The sequence below is a fragment of the Ahaetulla prasina genome, chromosome 6 (genome assembly GCF_028640845.1).
Source record: "Ahaetulla prasina isolate Xishuangbanna chromosome 6, ASM2864084v1, whole genome shotgun sequence".
In the NCBI taxonomy this organism is placed as follows: Eukaryota; Metazoa; Chordata; class Lepidosauria; order Squamata; family Colubridae; genus Ahaetulla; species Ahaetulla prasina.
In genome coordinates this window covers 113,508,553-113,527,257 of record NC_080544.1, presented here as the reverse complement: position 1 = coordinate 113,527,257, position 18,705 = coordinate 113,508,553, and the positions used below count along the sequence as shown (strand labels likewise).

The window sequence follows — 18,705 nt, the reverse complement described above, 5'->3', positions numbered from 1 at the left end:
ATTGGATATGTTATTGGATAAGAATGTCAAAATAAAACTTTTTTGAAAAAAAAAACAATCTTGAGAACAGGACAAAGAGGTCTAATGAGATTAATTTAATTAATTAATTAATTTGAGCATTTGGACAGGGGGAGAAAAACCCAGCCAGCTAATTTAATTTATTTTGGGGTGGATTGATTTTCTTCCTAGTCTAGCTAACAGCCTGGGGGATCTCCCTGTGGTCTCTCCTCCACTGACTCCTTATCCCTGATTGACTGTAGGGATCAAATGCCAATCAATCAATCAATTAATCACCCAACCAACCAACCAATCACAATAACTTGCCTCCAGAAGTAACAAGTTGCCTCCAGAAGTTGTGAATGCTCCAACACTGGAAGTTTTAAAGAAGTGATTGGACAACCATTTGCCTGAAATGGTGTAGGGTCTCCTGCCTGAGCAGGGGGTTGGACTAGAAGACCTCTAAGGTCCCTTCCAACTCTGTTATTATATATTCTGTTAATAGAGCTGGATGGAAGAGGCCTCGGAGGTCTTTTAGTCCAATCCCTTGCTCAGGCAGGAGACCCTATTCCCTTTCAGACAAATGGCTGTCCAATCTCTTCTTAAAAACCCCCAGTCATGGAGCACAACTTCTTGTGGCAAGTTGTTCCACTGGTTAATTTTTCCTAACTGTTGGGAAGTTTCTCCTTAGTTCCAGGTTGCTTCTCTCCTTGATGCCTTTGCATCGGTCGTTTCTTCTCCTGCCTTCTGGGGCTTTCTGGAATAATTGGACCCCCTGTCTATGGATCAAAGGTGCCAGCGGCGCGGGGAATCCCCCCTTGAAGATCCAGCGGGCTGAGCGCGCTTCTTTTTCCCCCCGGGCGGAAATCTGCAAGCGATTCCCTCGCTGGCCGCCGAGCGCTCTCCAGGGCTCAAGGTCCGGCTCCCCTCCCGCAGAATCCCTCGGGATCCCTGGGGATCCTTCCCGATCGGGGCGCCAGGCTGAAGGGGCGGGCCAGAAGGGAGGAGAGAAGCAAGCGACGCCGGGGATCGCCCGATCGCGGACCGGCAGAGCCGAGCCGAGACGGCGGAGAAGCGAAGCGGAGCGGCGCCTCCTCCTCCTCCTCTCCAGCGGGCAAGGCGGAGCGGCCGGGCAGCGCTCGCGGGAGCCTCCGGGGGAGTCGCCCCGCTCCTTGCCGGCACCTGCCCGGGATGGCGGCGGGGCTCCGGCGGCTGCTGCTGCTGCTGCTGCTGTTGCTGCTGCTGGTGGCGGAGGCGCCGCTGGGGCTGCGGGCGAGCTCCGACTCCGAGCCGCCCTTCGAGGCTCTGTACGCGGCCGGGCTGGAGGCGCACTGGCGGGCGGACTTCGCGGAGGCGGCGCGCGGGCTGGAGCGGGCGCTGAGCGCCGAGCGGCGGCTGCGGGAGAAGCGAGCGGGCTGCGGGCTGCGCTGCCGCCGGGAAGAGCCGCTGGAGCCCGGCCGGGACCCGCTGCCTTTGGCCGGCGCCCTCCTCCGCCGCGCCCGCTGCCTCCGCGCCTGCCTGGGCCCCGCCGCCGCCGCCTCCGCCTCCGCCGCCGGCCAGGAGGTGCGCGCGGACTTCCAGCGCCGCCTGCCCTACAGCTACCTGCAGCGCGCCTACATCCAGGTGAGCGGCGCCGCGGTCCTCCTGCCGCCCTTGGGGCTCTGGCCCCGCTCGTTCGTGGGCTTCGCGGGTTTCTTTCTTTAGTTGCCTGCCCGAGCTGGGGGGGGGGTTTGGACTAGATGACCTCTTAGGTCCTTTTTGTTATCCTCTGATTCCGAGTAGGGGGTTGGACTAGAAGACCTCTAAGGTCCCTTCCGTTGTTCTGTGATTCCGAGCAGGGGGTTGGACTAGAAGACCTCTAAGGTCCCTTCCGTTGTTCTGTGATTCCGAGCAGGGGGTTGGACTGGAAGACCTCTAAGGTCCCTTCCGTTGTTCTGTGATTCCGAGCAGGGGGTTGGACTAGATGACCTCTTAGGTCCTTTCTGTTATCCTCTGATTCCGAGTAGGGGGTTGGACTGGAAGACCTCTAAGGTCCCTTCCGTTGTTCTGTGATTCCGAGCAGGGGGTTGGACTGGAAGACCTCTAAGGTCCCTTCCGTTGTTCTGTGATTCCGAGCAGGGGGTTGGACTGGAAGACCTCTAAGGTCCCTTCCGTTGTTCTGTGATTCCGAGCAGGGGGTTGGACTGGAAGACCTCTAAGGTCCCTTCCGTTGTTCTGTGATTCCGAGTAGGGGGTTGGACTGGAAGACCTCTAAGGTCCCTTCCGTTGTTCTGTGATTCCGAGTAGGGGGTTGGACTAGAAGACCTCTAAGGTCCCTTTCAACTCTGCTATCCTGTGATTCCAAGCAGGGGGTTGGACTAGAAGACCTCTAAGGCCCCTTCCGTTGTTCTGTGATTCCGAGTAGAGGGTTGGACTAGAAGACCTCTAAGGCCCCTTCCGTTGTTCTGTGATTCCGAGTAGGGGGTTGGACTAGAAGACCTCTAAGGTCCCTTTCAACTCTGCTATCCTGTGATTCCAAGCAGGGGGTTGGACTAGAAGATCTCTAAGGCCCCTTCCGTTGTTCTGTGATTCCGAGTAGGGGGTTGGACTAGTAGACCTCTAACCTCCCTTCCAACTTTTTGATTTTGTTATTCCTATTTACAGGTAGTCCTCAACTAAACGAACTGTTGTGTTCATTTAATGACCGAAGTTACAATTGGCACTGAAAAAGTGACTTACGACCATTTTTCACACTTAATGACCATTGCAGCATCCCCGTGATCACATGATCAAAATTGGGACACTTGGCAACCGACACATATTTAGGATGGCTGCGGTGTCCCAAGGTCACGTGATCCCCTTTTGTGACCTTCTCACAAGCAAAGTCAATGGGGAAGCCAGATCCACTTAACCATGTTACTAACTTAACAACTGTGGCAAGAAAGATTGTAAAAGTGGAGCAAAACTCACTTAACCGCAGTGGTGCAGTGGTTAGAGTGCAGTACTGCAGGCTCCTTCTGCTGACTGCCAGCTGACTGCAGTTTGGCAGTTCGAATCTCACCAGGCTGAAGGTTGACTCAGCCTTCCGTCCTTCTGAGGTTGGTAAAATGAGGATCCAGATTGTTGGGGGCAAATAGGCTGACTTTGCAACCCGCTTAGAGAGGGCTGTAAAAGCACTGGGAAGCGGTTTATAAGACTAAGTGCTATTGCTATTAACAACTGTCTCACTTAGCAATGAAAATTTTGGGCTCAATTGTGGTCGTAAGTCAAGGACAACCTGCATTCATTTATTATTTAGGATATTGATTTATTTATTTAGCACATTTTATTTATTCAGAATATTTGTTTATTTTATTGTTTGGGATGCTGATTTATTTTGTGGATTTATTTGGCAAATTTACTGATTTAGTTATTGTTTAGCACATTGATTCATTTCAGCACATTGGTTGGTTTGTTGAGCGCATCTATTTTAGCAAATTTATTTGGCAAATTTACTTGTTTGTTTAGCACATTTATTGACTGATTGATTAATTTAGCATGTTTATTTATTTAGCTAACTTACAGGCCGCTCTTCCTGCTTTTCCCAAGCGATTTTAGAGGCAGCAGAGGTGCGGATTTCATAGAAATCCACCAGACTCGAAATTTTGGGCTTAGACAACTTAGAACTAGGCCGACTTCAGTCTGACTTCAGTCTGACCTACCTACCACAATGTCCTACCTGTCAATGACTACTTCAGCTTCAACCACAACAATACACCAGCAAATAATAGATACAAACTCAAGGTAAACCGCTCCAAACTCAATTGCAGAAAATATGACTTCAGTAACAGAGTGGTCAATGCCTGGAATGCACTACCTGACACTGTAGTTTCTTCCCCAAACCTCCTAAAACTTTAACCTTAGATTGTCTACTGTTGACCTCACCCCATTCCTAAGAGGTCTGTAAGGGGCGTGCATAAGAGCACCAGCGTGCCTACTGTCCCTGTACTAATGTTCCTTTTTTACTTACTCTTTTCATGTATCCAAATTATGTTTATACTTTTACCTGTTATCTTATATGTGATTGACAAATAAATAAACAAACTCAGGTAAGGCAGCCCAGCCAGGTGCAGCTCCAGAATAGAATAGAATAGAATAGAATAGAATAGAATAGAATAGAATAGAATAGAATAGAATAGAATAGAACTGAAATCATGAATGAAGTATCTATTAGAATAGACTAGAATAGAATAGAGGAGGAGGAAAGAAGAAAGAATAGAATAGAGGAGGAGAAAAGAAAGAATAGAATAGAATAGAATAGAATAGAATAGAATAGAATAGATTTTTTTATTGGCCAAGTGTGATTGGACACACAAGGAATGTGTACATAAAAGAAAAGATACGTTCATCAAGGTACAACACTTAATGATGGACTTTTTTATTTCACCGCGCAGGGTTGGCCTAAGATACTATTGTTTTAAGTGGGGTTTTTTCATTGCTCTTTGAATAATTTTTAATAGGTACTAGCCAAATTGAATTAGATTTTTATATTGTCTTTTAATTCTGTTTATAAATATTGTTTTTATGTTGGCTGTAAACCGCCCTGAGTCCTTTGGGAGAAGGGCGGTATAGAAATTTAATAAATACTAATACTAATAGGGTACAAATTTCTTTGCAGCTCCTGGAAGAAATCCTCCCCCCCCCCCGGGGGCCTTTAGAGATGAAGCCTGGCAGAGGGAGGTCTTATTTCCTCTGCCCCTCCCCTTCCTTGCTATGCGGAGGTCACCTGGCCCCAGGGTTGACTCCGTTCTCTTTTCTTCCAGGTGTCCCCAGGTTTTGTCCAGATGCCCTCTTCCCAGTTGGGGGCCTTTCCCACCCAGGTCTCTCTACCTCACCTGAGGAGCTGTTCCTCTCCCTGCCACTTGCAACGTCTGGGTGCAGATTTCTCTAGTTGTTTCTTAGATGTATATCCCACCTTTGTAAATAAATAAACATATAAATAGACATACTTGATATTCCTCCTATTTCCCCCATCACAACAACCCTGTGAGGCGGGTCGGGCTGAGAGGGAGAGACTGGCCCGAAGACAACCAGCCGTCTTTCATGCCTAAGGCAGGACTAGAACTCACCGTCTCCTGATGATTGGCTCAAAGTTAGCCATCCGGATTTCATGGCTGGGGTAGGATTATTGGGACTCATTTTAGGACAGGATTTGTTTTATGACAAACCACTGCACCATCACCGTTTAAAATACAATAAATGCTATCTTCTTCCCATATTCACCCCTTAACTGTAAACAAATCTTTAAAGCCTCCTTGTTTTCAATCCTGGGACCGGGGAAAAAATACTCCATTAAGCGTTAACAGATAAAATCTTTCTTTTAGCCTTGGTCAAATAAACCAGTGTTATGTTCCTTCCTTTTACTTTCAACAATCTTGATCTTTAGCCCCTTCAAATAATGTCCTAAAACTTGATTTCTTTTCCTTTTTTTTAAAAATCCCTTCTCAAAACCTTAGCATGCTGTTAACAAGCCCTTTCCAAAAACGATTAGAAAGGAAATATGCCAACTTAGTGTCTTTGAGGCCAACCGCAATTTGAGCAGGATGTTTATTCCTTCATCTCCCAAACCTCTAAACCTGCCAAAAAACAGTAGCTTGTGGTCTCTTGGCAAGAAGCAACTGTGTGAAGTACTTGTGGGCAATCGCAAGTTCTCACTTTATCCAGAAAGGAATGACCAAAGAACCACTTCGGGCACTGCCTCGTCGTACCGCTGAGGTTGTCGGTTCCACTTTTCATGGAGGTGTCTTTCCGTCTGCCATTTCTTTCCGGAAATGTTTATTATTCTGTGTCGTGTGAATACAGGCAATCCTTGACTTATGACCACAGTTGAGCCCAAAATTTATGCTGCTAACCGAGATGGCTGTTAAGTGGGTTTTGCCACATTTTTACAGCCTTTCTTCCCTGCAGTTGTTAAGTTAGTAACAAAGGTCATTAAGTGAATCTGGCTTCCCCCTTGACTTTGTTTGTCAGAAGGTCGTAAAAGGGGATCACATGACCCCAGGACTCTACAACCGTCATAAGTTTGAATCAATTGCCGATTATCTGAATTTTGGTCATGTGATCTCAGGGATGCTGCAACAGTCACAAGAGTGACAAATGGCCATTAGTCACTCCTTTTTTAACTGCCTCTGTGACGGTCACTAAATGAATTGTTGTAAGTCAAGGACTACCTATAATCAAATATAACAAGGTTAGTTGTAGACTCTACTGACTGTAACCCATACAGATGCAGAGATCGTGGTGTGCAGAATAACAGAGTTGGAAGGGACCTTGGAGGTCTTCTAGTCCAACCCCTTGCTTAGGTAGGAAATACCATTTCAGACAAATGGTTGTCCAATCTCTTCTTAAAAACTTCCAGTGTTGGAACATTCACAATGTCAAGTTGTGGCAAGTTGTTCCACTGATTACGTAATTGTCCTCCTTGTTAGGAAATTCCTCCTTAGTTCTACGTTGCTTCTCTCCTTGGTGAGTTTCCATCCGTTGCTTCTCCGTTACTTCTCCTTTCTTCTGGTGCTTTGGAGAATAGCTTGACCCCCCTCAAATATTGGAGCACTGCTACCATGTCCCCACTAGTCCTTCTCTTATAAAAATATAAAGAACGGTTTGAAGAATTGGGTAGGTCTAGTTCATCAAACTAGATTCTTGCAACCGTTCTTTATATGTTTTATCTTACGCTCCCCTAATCCTCTTTGTTGCTCTTCTCAGCACTCTTTCCAGAGTCTCAACGTCTTGTTTTACGTCGTAAATGACATTTACATTTATTTATTTATTTATTTATTTATTTATTTATTTATTTATTATTTATTTATTTATTTATTTATTTATCTAGCTAGCTAGCTATCTATTTTGTCACAACAGTATATATAAGCATAAGCATGAAAGTATATAATATATAAGCATATATGTAAGCGTAAGTATGTAATAACTATATTAATTGGATATAATGAAAGGAAACAATAGGACAGGAATGGTAGGCATGACCATTACAGACCTCTTAGGAATGTAGGGGTGAGGTCAATAGTAGACAGTTTTTGGTTAAAGCTTTGGGGATTTTGAGAAGAGACCACAGAGTCAGGTAGTGTGTTCCAAGCATTAACAACTCTGTTACAGAAGTCATATTTTCTGCAATCAAGATTGAAGCGGTTAACATTAAGTTTAAATCTATTGTTTGCTCTTGTATTGTTGTGATTGAAGCTGAAGTAGTTTTCAACAGGAAGGACATTGCAATAGATGGTTCTATGAGTTAAACACAGGTCCTGTTGAAGGTGGCGGAGTTCTATGTTTTCTAAACCCAGGATTTCAAGTCTGCTGGCATAAGGTATTTTGTTGTATTCAGAGGAGTGGAGAACTCTTCTTGTAAAATACTTGTGGACACGCTCAATTGTATTAATGTCAGAGATGTGGTGAGGGTTCCAGACAGCCAAGCTGTATTCAAGAATTGGTCTAGCAAATGTTTTATAAGCTCTGGTTAGTAGTGTAGTGTTTTTGGAGAAGAAGCTACGCAAGATTAGGTTTACAACTCTTAAAGCCTTTTTGGCGATGTAGTTGCAGTGGGCTTTGGCACTTAGATCATTGGCTATGAAAACTCCAAGGTCTTTAACGGGATGGGGGTCGTCTGTAAGGTAATGTCCATCAAGTTTGTATTTAGTGTTTAGATTTAACTTGTAAATCTTGTCTGGTTGGGAACTGCATGAGTGGGGGGGCCCTAACTGTGTTCCTTAGGCCTCTGATTGTGGGGTGGGGCGGGGGAGGCACTGTATCCCCACCTTACAAGATTGTATCGCAAGGGCTACAGGGCTATGGAAGCACGTTTTGCAGAATTGCTGGAGTTGCAGCAAACGTTGCATCTGCGATTGTGAAATGGGCTCTTTTTCATGATGTCATCCTGGGTATCTTCGTGAGTGGAGGCCGACCGTTCGGCCCCCAGATAGAGCTTCTTTTAATACCCTTGCACATGTCTGGTGAAAAGAGACTGCTTTTCATTTAGACGGTTGTTTTTCGTTTAAGGCAGCGATTCCAGCTTAATGAGGTCTGGAAAACCTTCCCGACCAGCCAAATTCCGTGGTTTGGGAGAAGACGGCGGCTTCTTAATGCAGCCTTTTGTTTTTCTAGCTTTTGCTGGGGGTGGGCAAATCTGTCACATTGCATTTTGATCCGGTCCTGGTTTTAGGGTGGGTTTTTTTGGGGTTTTTTTTGGTCTTCCTGTTTTTGGCCATTTTGGCTCTTCTCTTGCCTTAATTCCTCAATCTCCTGTCAATATTCGTCTTAGATCAGGGCTCGAATGCGAAGTTTGCAACACTGGGCTGTTGCAATCTTGATAGAAAAGAATATTTGGCCTGTCTGAGCTGGGTGGTTTTCTTGCGTTGGGACGTTTCATGACCCAACTAGGTAACATCATCAATGCTAGAAGGGGCTGGGGTTTGTGGAGATGAGCTGAGCCATTCGATGGGCTCCATCCCACTCTGGCTTCCCCAGGCCTGCTGGCAAAACCAAACCTTCAGGGCCTTGTGAAAGACTGCTAAGGTGGCACCCAATCTAATTTCTGTAGGGATAATATTCCAGAGGGAGGGAGCCACCACCGAGAAGGCCCTTCTTCGCGGTGCCACCAGATGGATCTCCTTAGGGGATGGGACCTGCAATGTTCCTTGCCTGCCTGCTCTAGTGGCCCAAGAAATGGCTGGAAAACAGCCTGAAAAATGCCCGGAAAATGGCGTTTTTAAAGCCGTTTTCAACCTGTTTTTTGGGCCAGTTTTTGGGCTGTTTTCGGACCGATTTTCAGACCGTTTTTCAGGCTGTTTTCAGGCCATTTTCCAGTGCTCCACCGCCCACAAAGATCAGCTGGCAACAGTGTGTGAGCCCATAGAGAGGGCTCTGCCATAGGTTCACCACCACGGGTGTAGGGTCTCCTGTTTGAGCAGGGCGGTAGAGAAGAAGACCTCAAGGGTCCCTTCCGTTATTCTGTTAGTCCCTTTGAGCCCCGTACAAGGATGGGAGCTCAACATCCCATTGGGATTCCCTTGGAGAGCGTGGCACTGTGTGGCGGCACCCAAAAAAGGCAACACAATCCTGGGTTGTATAAACAGAGGCGTAGAATCAAAATCAGGTGAAATATTAGTTCCCTTCTCCCTTCTACGCATGCTCAAGATGGTGCTGCGGCTCTGTTAACGGAGAATGGAATGGCGCCCTTTCCCCGGCTGGACCTGACCAGGGAGACCGATTTCGACCTCTTTGGTCCCTGGCCCGGCTAAGGCAACCGGAAGATGGCGACCAGGAAGGTTGCACCGGAGAAATGCTCTCTGTAAAAGGGCTCTTTTGAGCTCTTAGGAGAGCAGTTTCCCCGAAGATTCCTTGCTGGCGATACTCCAGAGCCGAAGGTTTTTCCAGGCTGCCGTGGATTGAGGCTGCCGAGGTTCTTCCAGGCTGCTGAGGACTCAGGCGGTGGGCGAAGAGTCGGAGACCGCCGGAGCCTGGACTGCCGCAGCCACGCCGCAGCCACGCCGCCCGCTACCGCCGCCAGCCCTGAGCCGCCGCCAGCCCTGAGACTGCCGCTGCCGCTTGTGCCGCCACCGGAGCTGCCAGCCCCAAGACTGCTGCTGCCAGCTGCCACTGGTGCCGCCGGAGCCACCGCCGGAGCCGCCGCCAGCCCCGTGAGCGCCACCGGGGCCGCCGCCAGAGCTGCCGCCAGCCCCGGGATTGCCGCTACCGCTTGTGCCGCCAGAGCCGCCGCCAGACCCGAGACCACCGCTACCGCATTAAAGGCGGCTGGAGACACCCGAAACCACTAAAGCCACCCCACCAGACCCGGGACTGCCGCTGCCGCTGCCGATACCGTGAGTCGCACCGCTGCCATCACCGCCCTCCATCATCGCCCTCCCACATTGCTACAAACTTTAAATTTCCCACCAAGGAGATAAAAGCCCAGCAACATTTACAACAACCCTAATCAACCTATCCCCCAATCGGCAGGACTGCTGCAGGACTACTGGTGAGTTCCTAGGAGACTCCAGTCTCCCGGCCTCTACTGACTTTTTGAATCTCCCGCCATTACAGCCACCTGTAAAGAAGCTTCTCCAACCACCCTATCTCACCATTTTAAATTTCCCGCCAAATCTCACTGTTACCATAGTAACTCCCTATTACCATAGCAACTGCCAAATTGACTACCATTTAAAGTTAAAGAGACAGATATAAAATCAAAGATAATTGATTAAGTGACAGACACTTAATCATTACTAAAATAAAATAATAATAAATAAATAAAATAAAATAAAATAAAAATAAAATAAAACAAAGGAATAAGAAAGATCATCATTATGCCAGCCAGAAAATTTATTTATTTATTTATTCAAATTTATATACCGCCCTATCTCCCGAAGGACTCAAACGCTGATAAAATCTTAGAATCAAGATTAACAACTATTGAACAAAACATAGATAAAAGATTACAAGCTATTGAACAAAACCTAGAAAAAAGAATTCATAATATTGAACAAAACCTAGAAAAAAGAATTCAAAATATTGAACAAAACTTAGAAAAAAAAATTCTATCAGTTATTGAACAAAGTTTCACAGATTTGATAAAACAAATTTCAACACTAAAAAATGAAAACTCTAATGATCTAAATCTCTTCCAAACTCATCTATCACCACAAAATATACAACTTACAACTCAACCTAGACATCAAATTAATACAACACAACCCAATCAACAAACAACTACTAATCAACTAATCAGAGATGCAATGGAGAGGACAAAAATAAAATAATGCAATATTATTTGGACTTGAAAACACAAATGAACCAGATATCAATAAGATTCACAACATCATTGGAAATTATAATTCATCAACCATCTCCCCAAATGAAATAATTGCTGTCTCCAGAGATGGACCAGAATATAAAAACAGCGATGGGACAACAGCACCAAGATTTTGTAGAGTTATATGCACTAATGAGGACAGCAAACGCAAATTCATAAAGACTATAAACTCAATTGCTAAATCCAACCCTACCTACAGTAAACTTAGATCACGTCCTGACCTATCCTTTCTACAAAGGATACTTTTGTTAACTCCGATAACACATATCCAACATTCCACAAACGAACCAGCAATGACTATGATGATCTAACTCATATAGATTTCACAGAAGACAACGTTGGTAAAGCTCTTCACAACTTAAAACCATCGCTTTCTATTGGACCTGATGGTCTATGTGCATATTTCTTAAAAAAACTTTCCATTAATATAGCTGAACCCCTAAGTATTATTTTTGATAAAGCTTTCCCTACCAGTTCCCTCCCAAACCTTTGGTCACAAGCCACAGTCATCCCCATCTTCAAAAAAGGAGACCCCAGCTTAGTCGAAAACTACAGACCGATCTCCCTTTGCTGCGTCACCTGCAAAGTCATGGAATCTATCATCAATCAATCCATTACCTCACACTTAGAAACTAACAACCTACTCTCCAACAAACAATTTGGTTTCAGGAAAAAGTTATCATGTAACTTACAACTTCTCCACTGCAAAAACATATGGACTTCAAATCTAGATCAAGGCAAATCAATAGATGCAATCTACATAGACTTCTGCAAAGCTTTTGACTCAGTAGTACACGATAAACTTCTCCTTAAACTAACATCCTATGGCATCTCAGGACCCCTCCACAAATGGATATCTGCTTTTCTGTCTAACAGACAACAAGTGGTCAAAATTGGCAATGCTTTATCAAATCCTGTTCCTGTCAAGAGTGGCGTTCCTCAAGGCAGCGTCCTTGGACCAACACTCTTTATTCTATACATTAATGATCTTTGTGACCATATCTCAAGTAATTGTGTTCTCTTTGCTGACGATGTCAAACTATTTAACACCACAGACAACACTTCTATCATTCAAAACGACCTTGACCATCTAACCGCTTGGTCTAAAATTGGCAGCTCAACTTTCAACCAGCAAATGCTCAGTCTTACATATAGGAAAAAAGAACTCTAAAACTAAGTACATACTAGATGGACATTACCTTACAGACGACCCCCATCCCGTTAAAGACCTTGGAGTTTTCATGTCAAATGATCTAAGTGCCAAAGCCCACTGCAACTACATAGCAAAAAGCTCTAAGAGTTGTAAACCTAATTTTATGCAGCTTCTTTTCCAAAACACCACACTACTAACCAGAGCATATAAAACATTTGCTAGACCAATTCTAGAATACAGCTCACCTGTTTGGAACCCTCACCACATCTCTGACATCAATACAATTGAGCGTGTCCAGAAATATTTTACAAGAAGAGTTCTCCATTCCTCTGAAAACAACAAAATACCTTATCCCACCAGACTTGGACTCCTAGGCTTAGAAAACTTGGAACTCCGTCGCCTTGACAAGACCTAAGTTTAACTCACAGAATCATCTATTGTAATGTCCTTCCTGTCAAAGACTACTTCAGCTTTAATTGCAATAATACAAGGGCAACCAATAGATTTAAACTTAATGTAAACCGCTTTAATCTAGATTGCAGAAAATACGACTTCTGCAACAGAATCATCAGTGCTTGGAATACTTTACCTGACTCTGTGGTCTCTTCCCATAATCCTAACAGCTTTAACCAAAAACTTTCTACTATTGACCTCACCCCATTCCTAAGAGGACCATAAGGGGCGTGCATAAGCGCACAAACGTGCCTACCGTTCCTGTCCTATTGTTTTTCTTTTCTTCTTCCTATATATGTTTATATGTGTATATACTATATAATCTTTTTGTATGATGTTGTGACAAAATAAATAAATAAATAAAAATAAATAAATTAATAGCGCTTCATAAAGCCTTCGTAAGGCCACACCTGGAATACGGCGTCCAGTTTTGGTCACCACATTACAAAAAAAAAGAGGTTGAGACGTTGGAAAAAGTGGAGAGAAGAGCAACAGAGATGATCAAAGGCCTGCAAGGATTTGGGTTTGGCCAGTCTAGAGAAAAGAAGGACTAGGGGAGACATGATGGCATCTTCTAATATTTGAGGGGCTGCCCCAAAGAAGAGGGAGTCAAGCTAGTCTCCAAAGCACCTGAAGGCAGGACAAGAAGCAACGGATGGAAACAAATCCAGGAGAGAAGCAACCTGGAATTAAGGAAAAATTTCCTAACAGGGAGAACAATTAACCCGTGGAACAGCTTGCCACCAGAAGTTACAGGTGCTCCATCACTGGAGGTTTTCAAGAAGAGATTGGACAGCCAGTTGTCTCAAATTGCATAGGGTCTCCTGCTTGAACAAGGGGTTGGACTAGAAGACCTCCAAGGTCCCTTCCGGCTGTATTGCAGTTGAGTCTCCTTCGAGGGGTATCTACTCTGGCAGGAAGTGCGTTAAACGATGTGCCACATTAAGGGCGCAACCCATTCACGGTTTTTCTGAATTAAAGGGCCGAGCAGGCCCCATTTCCTTGCATGGTTCTCCCCAGACCTTTAATTTTTACTGCCCCTCCCACCTTCTTTCCTCTGACGCCATCCCTACAGCCCCTTTCAGCTACGTCTGGCTGAGGTTGCGCCCAAGTTCAGGATTTGCTCTCGGGCTCCTGATCCCCTGGAACGAAACTGGGTGGATCCCTTGGCATGTTCCAGAAAAGCCGAGAAGACTTCCTCTGGCACGTCAGATCCCCCACCCAGCGCTTCCTCCCAAGGTCTGCTTAGCCAGCTGGGACGAGGGGCAGAGCCTTCCGGGAGTCAGCAGGCGCTGTGCCAAGGAGAGACAACAACCAGAGGGTTTGTCGTGGGAAAGTTGAAAGGTCTCTCCGCGGAGGGACTGTTTTCTTCCTTTGTCCTACTTGAACTTCCTTTACTCGGTTCTTTCTGGCCTGATTTTCCCTTTGACCCAACCGCTTTCCAACATTTTTTTTTTTAAAAAAAGAGGTTGAGATTTTGGGAAAAAGTGCAAGGAAGAGCAACTAAGATGATCAAAGGCCATCACTCTGCTAAACAAATAATTCCCTCAACACTGTCAGACTATTTACTGAATCTGCACTACTATTAATCGTTTCATAGTTCCCATCACCAATCTCTTTCCACTTATGACTGTATGACTATAACTTGTTGCTGGCAATCCTTATGATTTATATTGATATATTGACCATCAATTGTGTTGTAAATGTTGTACCTTGATGAATGTATCTTTTCTTTTATGTACACTGAGAGCATCTGCACCAAGACAAATTCCTTGTGTGTCCAATCACACTTGGCCAATAAAATTCTATTCTATTCTATTCAAAGGCCTGCAAGGATTTGGGTTTGGCCAGTCTAGAGAAAAGAAGGATTTGGGTTTGGCCAGTCTAGAGAAAAGAAGGACTAGGGAGACATGATGGCATCTTCTAATATTTGAGGGCTGCCACAAAGAAAGGGGTCCACCTATTCTCCAAAGCATCTGAAGGCAGAACAAGAAGCAACGGATGGAAACAAATCCAGGAGAGAAGCAACCTGGAATTAAGGAAAAATTTCTAACAGGGAGAACAATTAACCCGTGGAACAGCTTGCCACCAGAAGTTACAGGTGCTCCATCACTGGAGGTTTTCAAGAAGAGATTGGACAGCCAGTTGTCTCAAATTGCATAGGGTCTCCTGCTTGAACAAGGGGTTGGACTAGAAGACCTCCAAGGTCCCTTCCGGCTGTATTGCAGTTGAGTCTCCTTCGAGGGGTATCTACTCTGGCAGGAAGTGCGTTAAACGATGTGCCACATTAAGGGCGCAACCCATTCACGGTTTTTCTGAATTAAAGGGCCGAGCAGGCCCCATTTCCTTGCATGGTTCTCCCCAGACCTTTAATTTTTACTGCCCCTCCCACCTTCTTTCCTCTGACGCCATCCCTACAGCCCCTTTCAGCTACGTCTGGCTGAGGTTGCGCCCAAGTTCAGGATTTGCTCTCGGGCTCCTGATCCCCTGGAACGAAACTGGGTGGATCCCTTGGCATGTTCCAGAAAAGCCGAGAAGACTTCCTCTGGCACGTCAGATCCCCCACCCAGCGCTTCCTCCCAAGGTCTGCTTAGCCAGCTGGGACGAGGGGCAGAGCCTTCCGGGAGTCAGCAGGCGCTGTGCCAAGGAGAGACAACAACCAGAGGGTTTGTCGTGGGAAAGTTGAAAGGTCTCTCCGCGGAGGGACTGTTTTCTTCCTTTGTCCTACTTGAACTTCCTTTACTCGGTTCTTTCTGGCCTGATTTTCCCTTTGACCCAACCGCTTTCCAACATTTTTTTTTTTAAAAAAAGAGGTTGAGATTTTGGGAAAAAGTGCAAGGAAGAGCAACTAAGATGATCAAAGGCCATCACTCTGCTAAACAAATAATTCCCTCAACACTGTCAGACTATTTACTGAATCTGCACTACTATTAATCGTTTCATAGTTCCCATCACCAATCTCTTTCCACTTATGACTGTATGACTATAACTTGTTGCTGGCAATCCTTATGATTTATATTGATATATTGACCATCAATTGTGTTGTAAATGTTGTACCTTGATGAATGTATCTTTTCTTTTATGTACACTGAGAGCATCTGCACCAAGACAAATTCCTTGTGTGTCCAATCACACTTGGCCAATAAAATTCTATTCTATTCTATTCAAAGGCCTGGAGACTAAAACAGATGAAGATCAGTTTTAGGATTTGTTGCAGGATTTGGATGTTCGGCCAGTCTAGAGAAAAGAAGGATTTGGGGGGACATGATAGCACCATTCCAGTATTTGAGGGGCTGCCACAAAGAAAAGGGGGTCCACCTATTCTCCAAAGCATCTGAAGGCAGAACAAGAAGCAACGGATGGAAACTCATCAAGGAGCGAAGCAACCTGCAACTAAGGAGAAATATCCTAACAGTGAGAACAATTAACCAGTGGAACAGCTTGCCACCAGAAGTTGTGTTTGCTTCAACACTGGAGATTTTTAAGAAGAGAATGGACAGCCGTTTGTCTGGAATGGTATCAGGTCTCCTGCTTGAGCAGGGGGTTGGACTAGAAGACCTCCAAGGTCCCTTCCAGCTCTATTCTGATTGATTGACTGGCTTTGATTGATGGATTCTGTGCCACCAAGTTGGGGGTCAACTCTTAGGGACCACATGGAGAGATATTCTTCATGAGGATTTACCCGCAGTTTGGTCCTTGAGATCTTCCAATGGTGCAGCCATCAGCACCATAACTGAGTCCCTCTATCTTGCCACAGGGGCTCCTCTTCTTCTCCTTCCTTCCCCCTTTCTGAATCAATATCTAAGGGGCTGCCCCGAAGAAGAAGGGGTCAACTATTCTCCAGAGCACCTGAAGGCAAGAGGAGAAGCAATGGATGGAAACTTACCAAGGAAAGAAGTAACCTGGAATCAAGGAGAAAATTCCTAACAGTGAAGACAATTAATCAGTGGAACGACTTGCCACAAGAATTTGTGGGAGCTTCATCACTGGAGGCTTTCAAGAAGAGATTGGACTGCCATTTGTCAGAACTGTAAGGGGCGTGCATAAGTGCACCTGCGTGCCTATCGTCCCTGTCCTAATATTCCTTTTTACTTACTCTTTTCATGTATCCAAATTATGTTTATACTTTTACCTGTTGTCTTATATACGATTGACAAAATAAATAAAAATAAATAAATGGTTTAGGGCTGTGATGGCTAACCTATGGCACGTGGAGCCATGTCGCCTGATACGTGTGGTGTCGCCCGTTCCTCTTCTGGGTTTCTGAGGCATGTGCGCACGTGATGATCAGCTGGTCTTTGTGGGTGTGGCAGTGCCGGAAACCTGGAAGAGGTGGTCTTGTGTTTTTTGGCAGGAGCTGGTGTGCCAGACATCTGATCGATGCGTGCTCGTGCGCGGCAGTAACCAGAAGACTTGCATGTGTGCTGGAAACCGGAAGTACCTTATCCATCGTGTGCAAGTCCCTTGGGCAGCTCCTCTTCCTGGTCGCGGCCCTGACGAGGATGCGCGAAGTGATGGGTCGCCATCACTGGTTTAGGGTCTCCTGCATGGGCAGGGGAGGGGGTTAGACTAGATCAGGGGTCTTCAACTTTGGTCCCTTTAAGACTTGTGGACTTCAACTCCCAGAGTTCCTCACCCAGCTCCTCTGGGAGTTGAAGTCCACAAGTCTTAAAGGGACCAAAGTTGGAGACCCCTGATCTAGATGACCTCCAAGGTCCCTTCCAACTCTGTTAATCTAATCTGCAAATGGTATATAGGGTCTCTGGCTCGAGCAGAAGGCTGGACTGGAAGACCTCCAAGGTCCCTTCCAGCTCTATCTTCTGATTGAAACGAAATATACAGCTGCGCATTAGGAAAGTTGACGTTTTCAAGAAATAATCAAAATATTTCACTGTAGTTGTGCATACGTGATCTATAGGCAATTGTTCATAAGTCAAAATTTTTCAACTCCCTGGGTAACCGGATCCATAAATCTGTCTCTCCAATTAGCTTTTGGCAAGAATAACAGAAAGTCTGTTTCAGCCGTCCAGCTGTCAGTTTTTACGTGGCGTTCAAAAGAATCCATTCATTGAAAAATATCACGCATTTATTTCCAAATCAAGTTAATACTCTACATGTAATCATATCTTCCCAGGGCCTAAGTTTAGGAGATGGCGGAAACAGGGGTTTTCTTTTTTATTTGAGTCTTCTTGGATCTCACAATTTTTAATTGTAAGTTTTCACTTGTTTGTGAATCTGTTCTTAATGTTTTTATTCGTGTGCAGGTAATCCTCGACTTACAGCCACAATTGAGCCCAAAGTTTCTGTTGCTGAGACAGTTATTAAGTGAGTTTTACCCCATTTTCTGACCATTCTTGCCACGGTTGTTAAGTGAATCTGGGTTCCCCCATTGCTGGTCAGTAGGTTGCAAAAGGGGATCACGTGATCCCAGGACATTGCAACCGTCATAAATATGAGTCAGTTACCAAGTATCTGAATTTTGATCACATGATTGTGGGGATGCGGCAGCGGTCGTAAGTGTGAAAAAATGGTCCTAAGTCACTATTTTTGGTGCCGTTGTAACTTTGAATGGTCACTGAGTGAACTGTTGTAAATTGAGGACTATTTGTATACAAGTAGTCCTTGACTTACAACAATCATTGAGCCCAAAATTTCCGTTGCTAAGTGAAACAATTGTTCAGTGAGTTCTGCCCCTTTTTACGACCTTTTTTTACCACAGTTGTTAAGCGAATCACTGCAGTTCTTAACACATGGTTGTTGAGTGAACCTGGCTGCTGCTGTAACTTTAAACAGTCAATCAAAGTCTTCAGAAGTTGTGGTTGCTCCATCATGGGAGGTTTTCAAGAAGAGACTGGACAGCCGTTTGTCTGAAATGCTCCATAATCCTCTGCTTGAGCAGTGGGGTAGATTACAGATTAACAGAGTTGGAAGGGACCTTGCAGGTCATCTAGTCCAGGGGTCTCCAACCTTGGTCCCTTTAAGACTTGTGGACGTCAACTCCCAGAGTTCCTCAGCCAGCTTTGCTGGCTGAGGGACTCTGGGAGTTGACGTCCACAAGTCTTAAAGGGACCAAGGTTGGAGACCCCTGATCTAGTCCAACCCCCACCCCACCCAAGCAGGGGACCCTACACCATTTCTCACAGACGGCAGTCCAGTCTCTTCTTGAAAGCTTCCAGTGATGAAGCTCCCACAACTTCCGAAGGCCACTTCTGTTCCGTCCGTTGATTGTGCTCACTAGAAGACCTCCAATGTCCTTTCTAACTTG

At 45.3% G+C, this 18,705-nt stretch overlaps 1 protein-coding gene across 2 annotated transcripts in view; it reads left to right on the top strand.

Moving 5' to 3' along the window:
* Nucleotides 1-694: 694 nt before the first annotated feature.
* Nucleotides 695-18,705, top strand: part of P3H2 (prolyl 3-hydroxylase 2) — a 92,421-nt gene continuing 74,410 nt past the window's right edge. Inside the window, exon 1 of one of the 2 annotated variants that reach the window (XM_058188930.1) lies at nt 695-1,620. In XM_058188930.1, coding sequence (XP_058044913.1) covers nt 1,189-1,620 — 432 coding nt within the window. In that variant the 5' untranslated portion in view covers nt 695-1,188. The remainder of the gene's footprint in view (nt 1,621-18,705) is intronic. The other variant, XM_058188931.1, reaches the window with a different exon arrangement.